Source organism: Rana temporaria, chromosome 3 (genome assembly GCF_905171775.1).
Source record: "Rana temporaria chromosome 3, aRanTem1.1, whole genome shotgun sequence".
Taxonomy (NCBI): domain Eukaryota; kingdom Metazoa; phylum Chordata; class Amphibia; order Anura; family Ranidae; genus Rana; species Rana temporaria.
In genome coordinates, this window is record NC_053491.1 from 127,710,489 (window position 1) to 127,733,054 (window position 22,566).

At 45.2% G+C, this 22,566-nt stretch overlaps 1 protein-coding gene across 2 annotated transcripts in view; it reads left to right on the forward strand.

Moving 5' to 3' along the window:
• PRPF18 (pre-mRNA processing factor 18) overlaps positions 1-22,566 on the forward strand; it is a 74,607-nt gene that overhangs the window by 16,444 nt on the left and 35,597 nt on the right. For both annotated transcript variants that reach the window (XM_040343413.1, XM_040343414.1), the window contains one exon: positions 5,588-5,692. In XM_040343413.1, coding sequence (XP_040199347.1) covers positions 5,588-5,692 — 105 coding nt within the window. The remainder of the gene's footprint in view (positions 1-5,587; positions 5,693-22,566) is intronic.

Genomic DNA, 22,566 nt, shown 5'->3' on the forward strand with positions numbered 1-22,566 from the left:
AGCAATTTATAATGGAACGTGTGGAGTGGCATAGTGTCCCCCCTGCGTCCGCCACCACTGCGATATGAGAAGGGGGCTGCTGTGATCTAGCCAGGTTTGCCAGCATATGACCTGTATTTTCTCCCTCCTCAAAGTGTCTCTGTTGTAAAAAGAACCTTTTTGTTTTCTGCAAGTTGAAACGAAAGGTCTTTAAGCATGGTATGGGAGGCCATCCACTTTCTTTTTATACTATCATTAGATGGGTCTGCCACATAGGCTGCCTCAGAACTGCGAGCTTCCTCTAACACACGTGTCTCCCATTCCTTAGTGTCCGATTTGACTTGGTTAATAGTTCTGATAAATTGGCCTCTCATAAAGGTTTTAGCCGCATCCCACACCACCTGGATTTCCGCCGTGCCTAAGTTATCCCCAAAGAATTCCCTAAGTAGTGTCGGGATTGGGTCTGGTTCTGGAATGAGAGACAACCAAAATGGGTTGAGTTTCCACAATGTTTTACCTCTCCTTTCACCCAGGCGCAGATCTACCGTAAACGGGGAATGATCGGAGGTGTGTCTCGGGTGATATACAGAGTTCCGTACCAATGGTAATAATAGACCATTACCGAAACCCATATCTATCCTTGACAGTCCTCCCCCGGAAGCTGACCTGCAGGAATAAACTCTAGTATCAGGGTTATGCATTCTCCAGACATCAAACAGGCCCAGTTCCTCAATTAACCGGGCAAAAGGTGTAGGACCCTTCCTATCCTGCCCCCCCTGTCCCACACCAGTCTTAAGTTTGTCCTTCTCGTGATCCATTAGGTTATTGAAGTCCCCTAGTGCTAGGACTGGAATACCAGGAAGACAGGACACAAATTCAGCCAGTATTTTCAATACGTTAGATGAGAACGGTGGGGGGATATACACTCCCGCTAACACACATTTAACCCCATATTTATATTGCTCCCCCCAAGGGAGCAATATAAAAAGATGTACCTTCCCTCAGGATCTATCTTAGCATTCATAAGTGTGTACTGGGTGCCACTACGGATCAGGACACTCACTCCCCTCGAGTAAACCGTGTGGGTAGAATGGTATTGGTGGCAAAATTGCCTAGTCGCCAGTTTTGGGGTTGAACCCGGGGGGAGATGAGTCTCCTGTAAACAAATCACCTCAGCGCCCAGTCTTTTAATAGTGCGTAGTACCTCAAGGCGCTTCACCGGGCTATTCAGGCCTCGGACATTCCACGACAGACACCTAGTTATATTAGATATGCTACCGGGTTCTTAGTATCAGCAGGAGAATACAATCTTATCACGTATAAGTAAAAATTATCTGGAACATCATTTTTAACCATCTTGGAGGTTAGAGGCATATCACAGGCAATAAGCATAACACCATTCTGGGACCCATGTTTACTACAGTAAGGGACCCCTGTTTCATAATCATGTGGGCTATAGGCTAGGGAGAGCATAGAAAAAAATAGTAAAAAAATCAAAAAAAGCAACAAAAAAGTATATAGAACAGTTTCCTGAGAGCAGAGCGCGGTGGGATCATCGCTCTTTAGTACCATATGTAATGTAGCCAACATGGCTAACGAAATTCTGCCAAGAGGCATGTTAGGGCCGGAAACAACCCTATTGGGGGCAACAGTGGAAGCGCACCACAGTGTCTTAAAGCTTCTCAACAGCAAAACTCTGGGCCTTAGTAACCAAAGTGAACAAGAACCGCCTTACAAAGGCAACTTGGAGAGTGAGCATATAATATGCTGGGTCATCAGATTAAACTGTTTCAGTCTGCCGGTCGTCTACCCCTTGCCTCTTTGGCTGGATCGTGAAGAGCAATCAATCAATGTGCTGCAGTGGCAGGGGAATCAAAAAATTGGACTGCTCCAAAAACCTCTACCCGAAGGCGGGCCGGATACAACATGGCGTACTTCAGGTCAAGGTCCCTTAGGCGACGTTTCACATCCAGGAACTTTTCTTCTGTAGCTCAGCAGAAAAGTCCGGGAATAGAGAGACTTTAGTATTATCAATCTTCAGTGCTGTCGGATTGATTCTGGCATTGTATAACGTGGCATCCCTGTCCCGGTAATGCAGGAATTTAAACAGGAATGGTCTTGGCGGTGCTCCAGGCTGTGGGGGTCTAGATGGCACCCTGTGTGCCCGTTCATCAGAAAACATAGGGGAGAATGCTTCCCTTCCAAAAGTTGCGATCAGCCACTTCTCAATGAACTCCACAGGATTCTTTCCTTCCATTTTCTCAGGCAGGCCTATAGCCCTTACGTTATTTCTTCTCATCCTGTTCTCTAATTCCTCCAAACGAGAAGAGTGTTGGTCTATTAAATGGTTATTGTAAGCAAGGTCCCTCTGCATAGGCCCCATATCATCCTCAATGGTGCTCACCCTTTCCTCTAATGCAGAGGTTCTTTCTCTCATTTTTTGGGCATCCTGTCTGAGAAATGAGATTTCTGACTTCATCCCTTTTACTTCCGTGGTCAGTACTGCCAGGGATACATTACATGAAGTGACTGCAGTAAATATGTCCCGCAGCGTGGGTTCTCCCTCTATGGTAGGACTCTCTGGGCCCTGTGTCTTAGCTGGGGCCTGCTCTGGAGTACTCACTGTGTCCCATAGTAGGCCGGCCTGCACCGAGTCTTCCAGGAGTACTGTGTCATCCGCTTCGGATCCTCCGCTCGGTGAGTCCTCCGGTGTGCTGGAGGAAGCTGTAGGCTCCTTCAGTAGTGGCTTAGAGAACAGCTTTTCGGCTGCCTCGCGGTGCTTCTCCCTCGCTGTGCGGCCTGCATACGCGCCATTTTGGACCATGAGCTCTGCTGGCTTGTTCACCAGCTGCCGTTTGCCGGACGACATCGCGGGACCAGGACACCAGGAAAGGTACGTACGTGTTCCCCGAGCAACAAGGAATCCTCCGGTGTGGCTGTGGGTGAGTACAGATTTCTTCCGCAGGATGATTAGAAGGATTTTCGGCGGAGCTCACTTCAGACACGTCCGGCTACATCCGCTGCCTGGCCACGCCCCCGTTGTACTTACTTTTGTGACGTACTGTATGTGATCTCCCGCACACAGAGGGGTGCACTTACTTTTGTGAGATGCTGTATATATTTATTGTGGTCTTTAAGTGGTTACATGGCCTGTGCTGAGGTCTGCAGCAATGAAGGATTTTTGTATTTGAAACTTTAATGTAAATCTATTCCTGCTGGGTGGAGTATGCGATTCCCCTTAACGGTAAAGTTAGCCTAATTTTTTTTGCATAATGTGAAAGATGAAGTTACGCTGAGTAAACCTAACATGTCCCGCTTCAAAATTGCATAGCCGCTATGATTATTCTTATGGTGTAGGGAATCATCGGCTGAAAAAGACGACAATATCTGAATGATGCCTGTAGCTGCAGGCATCATTCAGATATACCCACTCAAAGTCGAGGACGTCATATGACGGCCAGTGGGTGGGAAGTGGTTAATGAAGACTTCTACCTGGTACAGTAGAGGATGTCAAGTCATCTGTGCCCATTGTTGCTATGAAGAGTTAATCCAGCTCTGAGCAATCCTCTTGTGTTTTTTTGCTAAGATAAAAAGGACACACAGATGAATGTGTATCGCCACCTCCCCCCACTGCTGTGACTGACAAACCTGATTGGTGGTGCCTTTCCTGTTTTTTGGCTGGATGTTGCATGGATCACGACCCATGAGGTCAGTAGAAGATCAGCGTGACTGAGGAGGATTTACATGGTGCAGTCAGCTCCCAGGACACCAGCCGAAAGAGTAGGAGAGTGTAGAGATGGGTGGGGAGTCTTGTGACGTCATGACTCTGCCCATCACATGCCGGCAAAGAGACCCGCCCAATGATTCTGGAGTTTTGAGGGGCTATTTCAGCTGAAGGGGGTAACAGAGGAAAGGTAAAGGTACATGCAGGAGTCTAGTATATGCACACAGAATATTGTGCCATTTGTTTATACTGGGTGAGCTGTGGGTTTACATACACTTTAAGGGAAATAAAGTTGGTGTACTGATGTTTAGCTTCCAGATGAATGGTAATGCATGCTGGTTCAGTTACCTCCTAGAGCACCCCTGAAGTGTTAAAGAATGCATAATTAAGCTAATAATCTAACACAATGGCCTGCCCCTATACCACCCTTGCTAGTGGAGCGGTAAAGGAGATGAGCTCGCTAAAGTGCTGACTTCCTAGCTTTGGTGCTTCTGGACATGCTTTGATATTTGATTGGAAAGCTTGCACATAACACGGTTATCAGTTTGGTTGCCCTTCTCTGCACTTTCTCCAGTTCCCTGATATCTTTTTTGAGAACTGGTGCCCAAAACTAAACCGCTTATTCCAAATGAGGTCTCGCTAATGATTTGTACAGGGGCAAAATAATATCTCTCTCTGGAGTCCATACCTCTATATGAAAGGACTTTGCTCGCTTTTGAAACCGCTGCTTGGCATTGCATGCTATTATTGAGCTTATGATCTACCAAAACCCCCAGATCCTTCTCCACCATTGCTTCCCCCAGTTGTTCTCCCATTAGTATGTATGATGCATGCATATTCTTAACCCCCAAGTGCATAACTTTAAATTTATCAACATTAAACCTCATTTGCCACTTAGTTGCCCAATTAGAAAGTGCATTGAGGTCGGCTTGTAAATTGGACACATCCTGTAAGGACGTTATTCCACTGCATAGCTTGGTGTCATCTGCAAAGACAGAAATTGTACTTTTAATCCCTGACCCTATGTCATTTATAAAGATATTAAAAATAAAGGGTCCCAGCACTGAACCTTGGGGTACACCACTTATAACCTTAGATCATAAAACAAAGGAACATTGCAATAAACCTCCCATCCATTGTGGGGCATATACATAGATGATGCATTGATTTACAAAACCTAGTTGGTAGATAGATAAGAGATGGAGAGAAAATAATATTAAGCTAGATATATTCTTTTGAAAAGTGTGTAAAAATATACAAATTATTTAACAGACAGGATATGTACCATTTTTGTATTGAATATTTCCATACCAAAAAGCATAATACAGGGCACACTGTTTTTTTATTTTTCATTCTTTAAATCCGGTTTAATCGGGCAAATGTATTTCATTTTTGAATTTTGTGAAGTTTGTCTCTTTTAAAAAAGAAAATAAAGTATTATTCTTCAGTGACTTTCAATGAATTCCGTGCAATAAGCAGCTATACTAGTTGAAGTATCCTCCTTCTGCCTCTTTGGGTTCTTACCATCTTTTACCTAGGTGCCATAACATTACTTGGACACAATTAGATGCAAGGATACTTGAGTGTCTAATTTCAGCCTTGCTTGCTTGCATAGCCAGCAAATTGTATGCGTATTGAAAAAGGAAAATTAAGAACAGTGAGACAAGGGTGAAGTGATGCAGCTGGTGGATTTCTGTTATTTCCAAAGTAATTTTAAAGTCCAATATATATTTATACCAAGCACCTTCTTGGGCAGAGGATTATACTTGATGGGCCATATATGTATATTGGGTTAAACATTTTGTGGAATTTCCAGGTAATTAGGAAGTTTTCCAACACTCATTTTCTATTGCATCCTTACATATTCCTTTTCTGAACAATTAGCAACAGAAGCAAGAAGAGGAAGAGCAGCCTTCTTCATCAAGCAATCCTGTGTTGGAGCTAGAGCTGGCAGAGGAGAAGTTACCTATGACTCTGTCAAGGCAGGAAGTGAGTACCCAAATTGTTCTATTGCTTTTTTTAAATTGTTTTATTTCCCCTGTGTGTTTTTCAGAGAAATATTACCATGACCGTTTTGTCACATGACCAGCATTCAAACTATATAACAAACTTATTATAAGGGCACAAACTGTGATCCAGTGTAGTCTCACTAAAGCAAACCGAAAAAAACCTCTCTGACTGTATTAGTAAAGCTGGAATTGATGTGTGAGCATACTAATCCAGTACACATGGGCTGAATATCGGGTGGCATCGACCGGTTCAATAGAAACATTCGACATTTTGGCCCGTGTGTGCGGCAGCAGAAGGGGCATACTGAAAAAGGTCGGGTGAAATTTGCTCCCGCTCAGCGCTCTCAGTCAATGGCTGAGAGAACTGCCCAGAGTGTTCTGGGGGGAGGGGGGACACAGAACACAATGGTTCAGCAGGGGGAGATTGCTGTACTAACATCAGGTTGAACGCTTCAATTTTTTTTTCGTTCAGCCTGCTGGGTTGAATGAAAAATTAAATGCATATCTAGTCTAGGAATCTTTATATTCAGATGTCCTCCCTTTTTTTTTTTTTCCTCTCATCAGCGGTCTTAGTTGGCATTGGCTTTTAAACCACCGGCATCTAAACAATATAGGGCCAGATTCGCAAAAGAGATACAACGGCGTATCTCCTGATACGCCGTCGTATTGTCGATTGTCGTATCTATGCGCCTAATTCATAGAATCAGGTTACGCATAGATAGCCCTAAGATCCGACAGGTGTAAGTGAATTACACCGTCTGATCTTAGGCTGCAATTCTAGGCCGGCCGCTAGGTGGCAATTCCATTGCGGTCGGCGTAGAATATGCAAATGACTAGTTATGCCGATTCACGAACATACGCTTTGCCCGTCGCTGTAAATTTACGTGGTTTCCGTAGAGATACGCTGCGTAAAACTAAACCTGCCCTCTAGGTGGTCTAGCCAATGTTAAGTATGGCCGTCGTTCCCGCGTCGAAATTTAAAATTTCACGTCGTTTGCGCAAGTCGTCCGTGAATGGCGCTGGATGCTATTTACGTTAACGTCGAAACCAATGACATCCTTGCGACGTCATTTAGCGCAATGCACGTCGGGAAATTCTAGGGACGGAGCATGCGCAGTACGTTCGGCGCGGGAACGCGCCTAATTTAAATGGTCCCTGCCCCATTTGAATTAGGCGGGCTTGCGCCGGGCGGATTTACGTTACGCCGCCGCAAGTTTACAGGCAAGTGCTTTGTGAATCAAGCACTTGCGCTGAAAACTTGCGGCGGTGTTACGTAAATGTAATACGTTACGCCGCCGCAGCGTAGGGCGATTCTACGTGAATCTGGCCCATAGTTTGGGTGAAAATAAATGGGGCATGGGTGATGTACTTTCTTTATCGTACATCACGGGTCACAGAGCAGCATAGCCATTACATATGGGTTATATAGTGTACCTTCAGGTGATGGACACTGGCACTCTCCGACAGGAAGTTCCCTCCCTATATAACCCCCACCCATAGTGGGAGTACCTCAGTTTTTTCGCCAGTGTCTTAGGTGTTGGTGCACGTTGAAGGTTGTGCCTGCAGTTTGTCCTTGGGACCAGGGCCAGCCGACCGGATCCGTCCAAGGTGCTTCATAGCCAAAGTGGACGGTACCCGGGCCCCAATTCGTGGAGGGGGTTTTGCCTATAATGCCTCTCCTTGGAGGGCTGGACTCTGGGTTCCAGGACTGGGTTTTTTAACCTATGAATACCTGCTGCCAGTAGTGCTGTATAGGTCCAGGTGTGTGGTGTTCCTGACTTGGACCCCGGTCCCTGAAGGTCTATGACCATACCCACGGTGAAGGGGGAAGATTGGGCCTCTTGCATGAGCAATGCCCTGCGGTGTGGAAAGGTAAGCGGGGGGCCTACGGAACTTGGTTTGTCAGTGGGCTCCCCACAGGGGACTCTGGGGAAAAGCCTTTTTTATGCCTCTGTGCATGGGCTAAAAGAGAAACCACAAAGTCTGCATGACTGGATGGCTCAAACACCCAGGTATACTGTTCCTCTGGCTGGGCTAATAGACTGCTGCTGCTGCTACAAGGTGTTTTGCTCCATGAAATGTAAAAGGGAGCATGTCAGGTTTAAATTACTTACTTCCTGATGTCTGTGTATCTCCAGCAGCTCCCGGGCTCCTCTCCCCACATGGATTCTGCTTCCTGCTTCCTGAAAGCGGCGTCGGGAGCGCGCGCGCGCGTGCGCGCGCACTGTTATAGGCGCCGACGCTGCGTGGAGGGGCGGGGGACGCCCAGGGAGTTCCCTCCCCTCTGTACATCAGAGGGAAAAACTCTATTTAGCCTGTCAGTTTGCTGAAGGCTGTGAAGGGACACGGAGCAGCGATGCTGAGCTGAGCAGGATAGGTTTGCCTATGTTATGCTGACACAGTGACACCTAGTGGCCGTTTTTTTTGTACACACCTTGCTAAAGAGCTGTTTAAGCTCATATTTTCTCTAAAAAGCCGGTGTACTAAGTAGCAGTCAGAGTACTTAGTATTTGGTACTCTCTTAGCCCAGCATTAAGGGAAGCAATATTAGGATATGATTAAGCCCTTGGGGCTCAATATTGCTATCTCTTGTTAGGTTTTGGGAAGTTTAGTTTCTGTCTAACATTACCCTAACCTAAATTTTTTTTTCCTCATTTATTTAAATGTGTGTTTTTCTCCAGCTATTACAGTTAGTTGTATATTAGCGGAGTATCTCAGATTTGTTATTATGGCTCCTAAGGGTGCAGGGAACGCTAAAAATGCTAAAGGTGTTAAGAAGCCGAAGGGTTCCCCATCGGGCTCGGAGGATATTTCCCAGAATCCACCTGCCCCTACCTCCCCGGAGGATCCGGAGGTTGCTGCCCTGGGTGAGCCATCGGGGTTGCTAGGTGCTATGGCGGGCCCTATTCAACCAACTCCTTCCTATGTCACGGAAGAGATGTTAGCCTCCACCTTGGGTGGATTTGAAAAGAGGATGGCCGCTCTTATTACGGCCTCTTTATCCGGGAAGAAGCGGGCTAGGTCCCCGTCTCCCAGGTTTGAATCTCCTGAGGAAGATGTCCTTTCCACTGAGGAATTGGAAGATACAGGAGACCAGGCTGAGGATCATCTGGACCATTTGGGTTCTGAAGATTCTACTATAGAAGAACCTTTTTCAGCTTCTCACGCAGAAAAATTGTGGGTTCAGTCCTTAACGGATATGGTGCGGTCAGCTTTTAAAATGCCTTTGCCTCAGCCTCTGGCCTCCGCTGTGTCCTCATTGGGCTCCCTAAAAGCGCCCCAAGCCAACCTGGTGTTCCCGGTCCATCCTTTGTTAAAGGACCTGATATTTCAGGACTGGGTTAAGCCAGACAGGATTTTTCTGCCTCCTAAAAGGTTCGCAGTTATGTACCCTTTAGAGGAGGAGTTTTCAAAAAAATGGGCTGTCCCCACGGTTGACGCAGCCATATCATGTGTCAATAAAGCTTTAACATGTCCAGTGGACAATATTCACATGTTCAAAGATCCTGTGGATAAAAGGCTTGAGACCTTACTAAAGGCATCCTTTTCCACAGCGGGGGCAGTGGTCCAGCCAGCTGTAGCTGCCATTGGCGTCTGCCAGGCTTTAAAAGACCAGGCCAAGCAGGCCCTAAAGGACCTCCCGGCTCAACAGGCTCAGGACTTAGCCGATCTACCTAGAGCCTTATGTTTCGCGGTAGACGCTATCAAGGATTCAATCCAACAGGCGTCCCGCCTATCCCTGTATTTGGTCCACATGAGAAGATTACTTTGGTTAAAGAACTGGTCTGCAGAAACCCCCTGCAAAAAACTCCTTACAGGATTCTCCTTTCAAGGAGAGAGATTGTTTGGAGAAGATCTTGACAAATATATTCAAAAGATCTCTAGTGGTAAGAGCACCCTTTTACCGGTTAAGAAAAGGTTCCGAGGTCCCTCTTTTAAGCGCCCAACCTCTCCAGTTCCAGGGCCCTCATTCTCTAGGCAGTATCGACGGCCTCCTGGACGCGCAGCTGCAAACAGGCCCCAGGGGCAAGCTGCAGGGAACAAGAGACCGTGGAACCGTAAGCCGGTTAAGGCTGCCCCTAAGGCAGCCTTGTGAAGGGGCGCCCCCACTCTCTCGAGTGGGGGGAAGACTCCGGTTGTTCTCGGAGTTGTGGGGGGCCCAAGTTACCGACCAATGGGTTCTGTCCTCAGTAACTCAGGGGTACAAGCTGGAGTTTCGGGAGTTCCCCCCTCCTCACTTTCAAATGTCAAGACTTCCAGGCGACCCTCAGAGACAGGCATCGCTTCTGTCCGCCCTAGAGCGACTCCTATCTCAAGGAGTGATTATGGAAGTACCAGCAGGGGAGCAAGGACAAGGGTTTTACTCAAACCTCTTCGTTGTCCCGAAGCCAAACGGCGACGTCAGGCCTATTCTGGACCTAAAGTTATTAAACCGCTTTTTAAGAGTCCGGTCTTTTCGAATGGAGTCCATTCGTTCGGTGGTGGCCGCCCTCCAAGGAAAGGAGTTCTTGGCCTCCATCGATATAAAGGACGCATACCTGCACGTTCCGATTTTCCCAGGCCATTACAGGTATCTGCGTTTTGCCCTAAACTATCGGCATTATCAGTTCGTGGCTCTTCCGTTCGGACTAGCCACGGCCCCTCGGGTTTTTACGAAGATCCTGGCCCCCGTATTAGCCATCCTAAGGGAACAGGGCATTCTGATCATGGCCTACCTAGACGATCTTCTGGTAGTCGACCACTCAGCGGCCGGTCTAAATCGGGCAGTGTTGCTAGCAGTAAACTGCCTAGAGTCCCTGGGTTGGGTTCTAAACCGGGACAAATCGGCTTTACAGCCCACAAGAAGGTTGGAGTATCTAGGTCTGATTTTAGATACAAGACAACAACGGATCTTCCTGCCCCAGTCCAGAGTGGACTCGATAAGGGAGTTAATCCACATAGTCCTAAGCAGCACAAGGCCATCTATACGCCTCTGCATGCGCCTGTTGGGAAAGCTAGTGGCCACCTTCGAGGCAGTGCCCTATGCCCAGATCCATTCTCGGAGACTACAGAGAGCAATTCTCGCGGCCTGGGACAAAAGACTCCAGGCCTTGGATCTTCCCATTTCCCTTCCCTATGCGGTAAGGCAGAGCCTGTGTTGGTGGCTAGTCACAAAAAATCTTCTGAAAAGAAGATCGTTCAGTCCCCCCTTATGGAGGATAGTAACCACGGACGCCAGCCTATCAGGTTGGGGTGCAGTCCTAGACGATTTAACCCTACAGGGGAAATGGTCAAGGGCAGAATCAGCCCTACCCATAAATGTCTTAGAGATCCGAGCAGCTCGGTTGGCTCTTTTGGGCTGGACGGAGGTTCTGCAGGGCTCCCCAGTAAGGGTACAATCCGACAATGCCACTGCCGTAGCTTATATAAACCACCAGGGTGGCACCAGGAGTCAGGCAGCCCAAAGGGAGGTAGATCGGATCTTTTCATGGGCAGAAGCCCATGTCCCCTGCATCTCAGCTATCTTTATCCCCGGGGTGGACAATTGGCAAGCGGACTTCCTCAGCCGCCAACAGATGTCCCCAGGGGAGTGGTCCCTCCATCCCGAAGTGTTCCAGGTCATTTGCCGGAAGTGGGGTACTCCGGAGGTGGACATTATGGCGTCCAGATTCAATGCCAAAGTAGCAAACTTTGTCTCTCGAACGAGGGATCCATTGGCCTGCGGGACAGATGCCTTGGTGTGTCCTTGGCATCAGTTTGCGCTAATCTATGCCTTCCCTCCAATACGGATGCTGCCCCGTCTTCTTCACAGAATTCAAAGGGAACGCAAGCCAGCGATTCTAGTGGCCCCAGCGTGGCCCCGAAGACCTTGGTACTCCTTGATAAAAAGGATGACCGTAGAGGAGCCTTGGGTCCTCCCTCTACGTCCGGACCTCCTCTCACAAGGGCCATTCTACCACCCTGCCCTACAGGCCCTAAATTTAACGGCCTGGCGGCTGAGTCCCTGATTCTCAGAAACAGAGGCCTTTCAGGGCAGGTCGTTTCTACCCTTATAAACGCAAGAAAACCAGTTTCCAGGTTAATATACTATAGGGTGTGGAAGGCCTATATTACCTGGTGTGAAACCAGAAAATGGGATCCCCGCAAATATACTATTGGGAGAATCCTGGAGTTTTTACAGTTGGGAGTGGAAAAAGGTTTGGCGGTCGGCACAATCAAGGGGCAGGTGTCTGCCTTGTCGGTCTTCTTCCAGAGATCGTTGGCTGCCCATTCCTTAATGAAATCCTTTTTACAAGGTGTTATTCGGGTGAATCCCCCGATTAAAGCTCCCCTGTATCCTTGATCTAAATTTGGTTCTGTCGGCCTTGCAAAGGCAGCCCTTTGAGCCCTTGTCCGTGATTCCTTTGGTCCTTTTGACTAGGAAACTAGTGTTTCTGGTGGCCATGGCATCCGCCAGAAGGGTGTCGGAGTTGGCAGCCTTGTCATGTAAGGCACCTTATTTATTATTGCATAAGGACAGGGTCGTTTTGCGGCCGCTTCCGTCCTTCCTGCCTAAGGTGGTATCAAATTTTCACCTTAATCAAGATGTGATTCTTCCATCATTTTTTCCAAAGCCTTCTTCTAAGGAAGAGAGGTTACTACATTCCTTGGATGTAGTTAGAGCTGTAAAGATTTACTTGGAAGCTACAGCCCAGATTCGTAAGACGGACGTCTTATTCATTCTGCCGGAAGGGCCCAAGAAGGGCCAGGCAGCGTCTAAGGCCACTATTGCTAAGTGGATTAGACAGACGATTATTCAGGCCTATGGCCTGAAGGGGAAGAGTCCACCCTTATCGGTTAAGGCTCATTCCACTAGAGCTATAAGTGCCTCTTGGGCAGCGTATCACCAGGTCCCTATGGCTCAGGTCTGCAGGGCAGCAACCTGGTCATCTGTCCACACATTTGCAAAATTTTATCAAATGGACGTTAGGAGGAACGCTGATTCAGCCTTTGGGCAGGCGGTACTGCGGGCCGCAGTTTAATCTCCTCTTGTCCGGTGGCACCTCTTGTTTGGTTTTTTCTGGTTGTCTCCCTCCCCTCATGGAGCATTGCTTGGGGACATCCCATATGTAATGGCTATGCTGCTCTGTGTCCCGTGATGTACGATAAAGAAAAAGGGATTTTTATTAACAGCTTACCTGTAAAATCCTTTTCTTGTAGTACATCACGGGACACAGAGCTCCCACCCCTCTTATGGGGAATTTTGGGATGCATATTGCTTGCTACAAAACTGAGGTACTCCCACTATGGGTGGGGGTTATATAGGGAGGGAACTTCCTGTCGGAGAGTGCCAGTGTCCATCACCTGAAGGTACACTATATAACCCATATGTAATGGCTATGCTGCTCTGTGTCCCGTGATGTACTACAAGAAAAGGATTTTACAGGTAAGCTGTTAATAAAAATCCCTTTTTTGGCCACTTGCAAAGATTCCTGATACTTGGAGTTTTACCTTTTGAACGTTTTATAAGAAAATTCACATCCACAATGTTGCCTTAAGGGATTAAACTTGGCATGTGCAGACCAATTTCTCCATGTACGCTGATTGTGGTTCTGCTCTGGAGCTCGAAAACTCTCCAACAATAACAGTGTGGTTACTTTGTCATCTACTTGAATTTACCAAGACATAGGAAGAAAACTCCTCCGCTCTTAATAAGTTTCAGCGTTTCCCAAAACCAGAGCATCAGTCTGTGTAGCTTAACATCTACTGGAATCTGAGCATCATCTGCCCATTTCTTGCAGCTTTATGTGGACTGAACAGTGTTGAAGGCAGTTACATTCAGTGAAATATTAAACTGTTGGACTCATTGGCTTTTCCATCCAAAATAGTAAAATGATTACATTTTTAATAGGTAGGTATCCAAATTCATTACAGACTTTACAGTTCAATTTAAGCAGTATATAATAGCACTCAACTGGCTTTACAAGTCACACATGGGAGCTTTATTTTGACTTGGCTTCATATAATCACTTTGCTGCCAGTACTTCTGTGATTTTTATTTCCTATAGTAATGATAGGTTTAAAATATCACTGAAATAAGAGTTCCAGGCTTGCACAGCTAGTGTTTATTTAATTGTTAATGCACCCAGTTTATGAGCAAAATCAGTGCTTGTCACAAGGTTAAAGTGTGCTAACCTAAATACATCTTGCTTTCTGTGGAAGGTTACATAGGTGAAAAGATGTAACATTTTAAATGTATTTAATGTACCCAGATAATACTATCCTTGTGCCCCAAAGGTGAAAGACAACATCTGGAACTTTTCAGGTGCCACTCTTATAATTGTCGGTGACTAACCTTAAAATACTTTTCACTTCCAATTTTTATTGTACCCAAAACTTATTGTGCATACTAAAAACATATACAAAAGGATGTAATACAAGCAAGGGTATTAACCCTAGAATAATATTGACTTTTTTCACATAAGTATACAGTAAAATCGTACCACAGACACTGACCACACAGCAGCCCAGATGCCCAATATACAGACATTGTGGTCTTCTAATACAATTGCGTCATAAAAATATGTTGGTCCAATCTCAGGGTGAGGGTGTGTAACACTTTTAATGTGTTTTACAGGTAATACCAGCTTCATCAGAAAACCCTAGAAAATTAGCAGTGTAACCCAGAGGTATAGGGAACATTGCTCCCAAGTATTTTTATACATGGTTCTGCAATTTTTATGTACATTGTTAAAGTTCCACAGTTTACCCCTTGCCTAAGAAACACGTTGACTTGTATGCCATTTACCCCAGGATTGGACCAACATATTTTTTTGATGTAAATGTATTGTTGGATGACCAAAATGTCTGTATTTTGGACATCTGGAGTGTTTATATGGACAATGTCTGTGCGGCTAGGATTAATACCCTTGCTATATGCTTGTATTGCATTCTTTTTAAATGTTTTTAGTATCCACAAAACTTTTTTGGTTCAATAAAAATTTAAATTGAAAAGTATTTTAAAGTAGATGTAAACCCAATTCGTGAAATTTTGAGCTGGGCACATATATCTGCAGTATTTCGTTGGCTCTCTTCAAGGAGCTAAGGGCCAGATCCACGAATCCCGGGCGCAACTTAACTTTTCGGATTTAAGTTACACCGCCGCAACTTTTCCAAGTTAGTGCCCGATCCACAAAGCACTTACCTGGAAATTTGCGGCGGTGTATCCCAAATCCGGCCGGCGCAGGGCGGGCCAATTCAAATGGGGCGAGTCCCATTTAAATTAGGCGCGCTCCCGCGCCGGACGTACTGCACATGCTCCGTTTCCGAACTCCCGCCGTGCTTTGCGCGCCGTGATGTCATTTTTTCGAACGGGGACTCGCGTAGCGTAATTCCGTATTCCCAGACTGCTTACGCAAACGACGTTGATTTTTAAATTTCGACGCGGGAACGACGGCCATACTTTAGACAGCAATACACTTGCTGACTAAAGTTAGGGCAGCAAAAAAAAAGTGTAAATTTGCGACGGAAAACTATACTAGAAGCGACGTAGCGAACGCGAAAAACCGTCGTGGATCGCCGTAACTCCTAATTTGCATACCCGACGCTGGTTTACGACGCAAACTCCCCCCAGCGGCGGCCGCGGTACTGCATCCTAAGATCCGATAGGGGAAAACAATTACACATGTCGGATCTTAGGGATATCTATGCGTAACTCATTCTATGAATCAGCCGCATAGATAGAAACATGGATACGACGGCGTATCAGCAGATACGCCTGCGTATCACTTTTGTGGATCTGGCCCTAAGTCTCTTGGCTCTCTACTGAACCGTTCCTTTGTTATCAGCCTGATAACTCCTGACAAATTCTCTGATACTTTAGATAAAAGTAGACTGAAATTTCTGTCAGGGGAAGTTGCTAAATAGATTAGCAGGGAGCTGGCCCTGTTGCAAAACACTTCTGCCTATGATGAGAGGTGGTGTGTGCATTTCCTCCAATCAGCAGTGTTGGCTATCTTGGCTGTATGCCCAGACATCACACTCTGTGTTAAACAGGAAGAGAAAATCTCCTAACACAATCTGAACTTTCTAAACAATATATAAATGTGAAGACAGCAAATATACATATAAAACCTATGTAGGGAGATTTGGTTCATCTCTGTGTATCATCTGAGGCTGTTCACTTCACTGGGTGTATGGAGGGTTTACATCCACTTTAATGTTACAAATTTCCAATTGCCCTCTGATCCCTCCTGTATTGATTTGTATTGCGACTGTACTGTTTTCCCTGATGTCAAGCGCTGCGCAAACTGTTGGCGCTATATAAATCCTGTATAATAATATTAATTGTATGAGTGGTACCTGAAAAATCCCAGTTTTTTTCCTTTCTCTTTTGGTATTCAAAATGGGAGGTCTAGTGCAATATATGGCCACCCACTTCTAGCTTAACCACTTAACGCCCGCCGCACGACTATTTACATCCGCAAAACGGCACGGACAGGCAGATGGGCGCATATATATATACGTCCTTGCCTTCTAGCGGGTGGGGGGTCCGATCGGGACCCCACCCCGCGGCGGGCGGATTCCCGCGAGGAGCGATCCGGGACGACGGCGTGGCTATTCGTTTATAGCCGCTCCGTCGCGATCGCTCCCCGGAGCTGAAGAACGGGGAGAGCCGTATGTAAACACGGCTTCCCCGTGCTTCACTGTGGCGGCACATCGATCGTGTCATCCCCTTTTATAGGGGGAGACACAATCGATGACATCAGACCTACAGCCACACCCCCTAATGTTGTAAACACACACTAGGTGAAGCCTAACATGTTCAGCGCCCCCTGTGGTTAACTTCCAAACTGCAACTGTAATTTTCACAATAAACAATGCAATTTAAATGCATTTTTTGCTGTGAAAATGACAATGGTCCCAAAAATGTGTCAAAATTGTCCGAAGTGTCCGCCATAATGTCGCAGTCATGAAAAAAATCGCTGATCGCCGCCATTAGTAGTAAAAAAAAAAAAAAATAATAAAAATGCAATAAAAATATCCCCTATTTTGTAAACGCTATAAATTTTGAGCAAACCAATCGATAAACGCTTATTGCGATTTTTTTTTTTTTTTTTACCAAAAATAGGTAGAAGAATACTTATCGGCAATTTTTTTTTTTTTTTTTTTTTTATATATGTTTTTGGGGGATATTTATTACAGCAAAAAGTAAAAAATATTGCATTTTTTTCAAAATTGTCGCTCTATTTTTGTTTATAGCGCAAAAAATAAAAACCGCAGAGGTGATCAAATACCACCAAAAGAAAGCTCTATTTGTGGGGAAAAAAGGACGCCAATTTTGTTTGGGAGCCACGTCGCACGACCGCGCAATTGTCTGTTAAAGCGACGCAGTGCAGAATCGCAAAACCTGGCGTGGGAATTTAGCTGCCTAAAGGTCCGGGGCTTAAGTGGTTAAAGTGATTCTTAACTACTAAATACCAGACTAATTTTAAGCTTTCAGTGCTGTTGCACTTTGAATGACAATTGTGCGGTCATGCAACACTGTACCCAAACTATATTTTTATAAATTTGTTCACACAAAGCAGACTTTCTTTTAGTGGTATTTAATCACCACTGGGTTTTTTACTTTTTGCTAAATAAATGGCAAAACTGTTTTTTCTTAGTTTTTGTTATACAATTTTGCAAATAAATAATTGTCGTTCATAAATTTAGCCCAAAATGTATTCTGATACATTTCTTTGGTGAAAATAACTCAAAAAAGTGTTTATTATTTAGTCTGTAGAAAAGTTAGAGTCCACAAACTGTGGTGTATATACCGTATTTTCCGGCGTATAAGACGACCCCCTAATTTTCCAGGAAAAATTTTGATTTTGGGATATACTTACTAGTCTTTCTGGAAGCTGAGGGGGAGCCAGAACCACTGACAGAAACAGGCTTTTTCAAATCTCACTGTGCCATTACATTCTGTGATAGGAGGAACAAAAATCTTCCCAGCAGCGCCTCTGTTATGTTTTCCGCCTATCACGGACGTCTTCTCATCTCGTCCGAGGATGAGAAGGCATCTGTGATAGGAGGAACAAAGAACAGAGGCGCTGCTGGGAAGATTTTTGTTCCTCCTATCACAGAACACTCTGCAGTGAAGGCGCGGCTTTGAAATCAATACACGCTCGCGATCGCAGCATGTTAGACTGTCAGCGCTGGGAAAAAAAAGTGAGTACTGAGACTGTACCCGGCGTATAAGACGACCCCCGACTTTGGATGCATTTTTTTGCATCCAGAAAGTCGTCTTATACGCCGGAAAATACGGTATCTGAAAATTGATCAATCCTGATGTACTAATGGCCTAAAATGCCAGGACAATAGGAAATATTGTTACCATAGTAACATTGTACCACTCTGGTATGTTTGCTTATAGCAGTGCATTACATTGATATAAGCAATAATTTTACTGAAATTAAACTGAATCATTTAGTCTGCTTTATGATTGGTCAAAGCTAATCCCATGGTACTGATGGGATATGATTGCCCTATATAACATGTGATCAAATTGACCAATCACAGCTAACATTACAATTTTACACATTGGATAGCCTGAAAAGAAGCCATCCATTGTTCACAACTGTCATGCAACCTGCTGTGACACAGAAGTCATATGATACTGGCAGCGAGCCAGTACTCTGATCAGTTATCGGCTGTGTCCTGTGTATATGGCTGGTGACAGATCAAGCAGCTGCATGGCCCCACTTTTGGACTTTCTGAGAGGACATCACATGACGTCCACTCAGGATAGGAAAGCCACCGCCTGGCCGTCATTTGTCTGTAGGCTGGATAGAAAGTGGTTAAGAAAAGAAAAAAAAAAAAAAAATATAATATAATATAAACATGTTGTACATACTTGCTTACCTGGCCAGCACAGTCCCCAGACCTAAACCCCATTGAGCTGGTTAGGGCTGAACTAAGTGGTTGGCACATACGCCTGGTAGCCCTAGGGTCGTCGATTCATGATGGTAGGTTAATTTGCTCATGTCTAAATTGGCCATAGTATCTTTATGTATGAATGTGAGTTTAGGGATTATAGATTGTAAACTCCTTGATAGCAGGGACTGATGGGCATATATATGTAAATTTATAGCTCCATAGAAGTACCTGTAATAAATACAATTTTAAAGCGATGTAGATTTGGACAGGGATTGGATGTTGAGATAAGAATTGGAGATCAGGATTACACCTAGCAACCTGGCTAGGGACTGATAGATATGCTATTGCTCTGGATGAAAAAGTCAGGGTTGAGAGATAGTTTGGTGTTGTCAACAGTGATTTTTCTGTACTTGCAGCATGTGCAAAAGGTATAAAACGTGTGTGTGTGTGTGTGTGTGTGTTTTCTTTTCTTTTTTGTGCTTGGACATATGCTTTGATTAAAGCCTATGAAATTGCCAAGAAGATATGTAGACAAACTGTTTACTGTACATATTATGTATGTGTGCATGCAGGTGGATTTTTTTTTCCTTATTTACTTTGGACTGGCATATTGTGAAATGTGAAGGTAAATCTTCTTAGTTATTGGTCTTGGCTGCATTTCAGTCCTCATTATTCTTGACAAAGAAGCATTAATGTGCCTGAATGCACAGCTAGCCCTGTGCGTTGTTGCTTTTCTTTCTGTGGTGGCTTGGTTCAGCAAAAGCCACATTTCCAAAGTCAAAGTTAATTCACATTGATAACATTCTGTGCTTATTAGTAGTAAAAGCATTTATAATGGTTCAGCTTTTCTTTTTTTTTTTTTAATAACAAACATGTTGCCTGCTCTGTGCAATGGTTTTTGCTTCGAGCAGCCGTGATCCTCTTCTTCTGTGGTCCCCTGCTTGCGCTCCTGGCCCCTCCCCCCTGCTAGATGCCCCCATAGCAAGCTGCAAAGTACCCCCCCCCCCATCCATTCTGTCCTGCTTTCCCCATTACTAGTAAAAAAAATCAACCTTTTTAGATGTAATGTAAGAGGAACATGGTACACAAAATATGACAAGTTTAGTCCACAGTTTGTGGGTTGTAGATTGTAAAATAGTAACACCCACCTACTATTCCCTGTGGATTCTGTACTTTATTTAGCCCCCTCATTTCCACTATATGCACATTGCAAACTAAACAATACACCTCCCTTTATGGTAGGCTTTCAAAATGGTGGAAAACAATTGCCAGAAGTGGCTGTTTTTATAGAGCAGCTGAAAATGACCTGCAAAGACTACCTATACTTACTCCTCCAGGCAGGGCCGCTGTTAGAAATCACGGGGCCCCGTACAGCCTACCTGACAGGGCCCCCCTGCCCGCCATTCCACCGCCGCAGTGCCCTGCCAATCATAAGTGGTGAAGAAATTCCCTGCTCCACAGCCACATGTATACAGGATCCATATATATGTGGCTGTTGGTTGGGTAATGCCTCAACTTATGATTGGCAGTGTACAGTGAGATGCTAACTGTTAGGTCTTGTTTACTTGTGTGTGTGTGTGTGTGTGGGGGGGGGGGGCAGTAAAATGTGCAGTTAAGACAGTTTTACCATCCCCCAACCAATCCCCCTTAGGCTGCAAAGGCACTGCTTCTGTAGTATGGCTGCAGTGTGTTTTACACAACATCCCATCACTACTGCTGCACTATGGCAGTAGTGTCTTTGGAAGCATAAGGGGGAGTGATTAGAAGATGGTAAAACTGGTTAAGCTGAAGATTTTTACTGCCCCCCCACACCTAAATACAAAAGTAAACATGACCTAACAGCATTTTGCTGTGCTTATGTGATCATCATATGATAACGACGATAACGACGGTCAAATGCTTTCTCCTGGACAAAGTGCTTTCATGGTAGCTGAAGAATGATGGGAGCCGGGCCCTGTACAGGAGGGCTGTTTGCAGTGCTTCCAGGAACCCCTTTCCTGAGAAGCTGCGGCTTAACTGCTCTGCAAGTTTTTTGCCTTGTTAAATGGATTGCATACCTGTTCCCTCTGCCGCTTGCTGAGGTTCCTTTTATCGATTTTGTATGTCTTGTAGTGACGTATGAGCTGGTGTTGAAAGCCAGTGAGCGATGGGGAAGCAGGTTATTCACACTTTTCGCACTGGTTCACACTGATGCAGGAAAGCACAAGATTCCGGTATTATTTAAAGGTGGCTGGTTTTCTAATGAAAGCAATCTGAGTGGCTCATGAACCGCTGGAACCATTTCAGAAGCAGTGGGAGGGGGTCATTCCACCCCCCCTCCCCTTCCGCCACTCGCTACTGTTTCTCGGGCTTACCATTTCAGCTGGTTCACCTGAGAGAAGATCCGACGGTGCCACCGGCTGGCCACACAGGCGATCCAAGAGTAGATCCACTTTGATTGCCTCTATGGCCTTTGAGGACTGGAGCGATGTCATGACGTCAGTTTTGTTCCAGGCTGGAGGTAAACAAGTGGTGTGTGGGGGTGTGTTTTTATTTTTTTTTGCTTTTAAGGGTAAAAGAGATTTTTGGGTCTTTTTGACCCCAGATCTCTCCATAAGGAGAACCTCTCATTCTTTATTTCTATTACAAGGGATGTTTATATTCCTTGTAATGGAGTACATGTGATCAAAAAAATAAAGGGACAGTATTAAAAAAAAAAAAAGAAGTGAACGCATACATAGGTCACGCACGCATATGTAAATTGTATTCGCTCTACAAGTGAGGTATCGCCATAAACATTAGCGCAGGGACAATAATTCTAGCACTAGACCTCCCCTGTAACTGTAAACAAGTAAGTAACAAGTAACTTTTAAAGCATGCCAAAGTACAGTGGTATGTTACCATTTCAAAATGAATGATTTGCCAGGGGTCACCGAATCCTGGGCTGTTCCTGAAGCCTGTACCGCTCTTTCAGCCTCTACACAGCCACCCATTCAGTTCATGGCATAGCTGGGGGGCAGAAACTAGAGGACTGGTGAGGAATGTGAAGTGGGAGGGTCTGGAGGAGACCCTATCTCCTGATTTCGGCATAGGTGTCATTGCTACGAGACACCGCAAACACAAAGACACAGTCAAGCCGGGGACACAGTGAGTAACACTACCTGTGATTATAGTTGCCGTTAAAAGTCTCACTACAGATCTCAGATCAGCAGATGACCTTGATCAAGAGCACCCAAGTTGGCTGATCAAAACTCTCGCCAGCACTGCCACTCATCCCAACTCCTCGCCAGCACTGCCACTCATCCCATTCACGCCCCCCCCCCCACCAAGGAGAGTAAGGGAAGGAATAAAAATTGAGAATACATGAAAGGGAGAGGAAAAGAAGGGGAAGAAAAAAGAGGAGAGAGAACAGAGTGGTACAGTACATCCTAAAATGTACCACAAGGGGTTTTAATACAGTACGAGTGGAAGGGACTCAGGGAGCACTAAATGTCCGTAAGTTAGGGGCCCAAATTACTTGTCTTGGGTGCTGACAACCCAGGCTACAAAAATAATTTTACTGTTGGGGGTCCCCACAACTTGGGAAATTTTATCAAGGGGTCGTGACACTAGAAAGGTTGAGACCTAGGGTCTCTGCTAAAAAAAAAAAATGTATAATGTTTGGAGGTTATAAGTAATTTTCTAGCTTATTATTTATTATTATTATCAGGGCTGTGGAGTCGGAGTCGGGGGAAATTTTGGGTACCTGGAGTCGGAGTCGGCAAACAATGCACCGACTCCGACTCCTACTAAATTTAGATTGGAATTAGAAAAAAAAAAAAAGCAAGTTTAAATGTCCCAATTCACAAAAAGTTATAATTAATGACTTCTCTACTGTAAGAATAAAGACCAATGCATGCAGTGCCTCACGTAACCGCAAAACGAAGACGTTAAGTGACCTGAAGAAGCATGCTTTTCATGTGCTTCACTATATGGCACGCAACGCACAATTAGGAG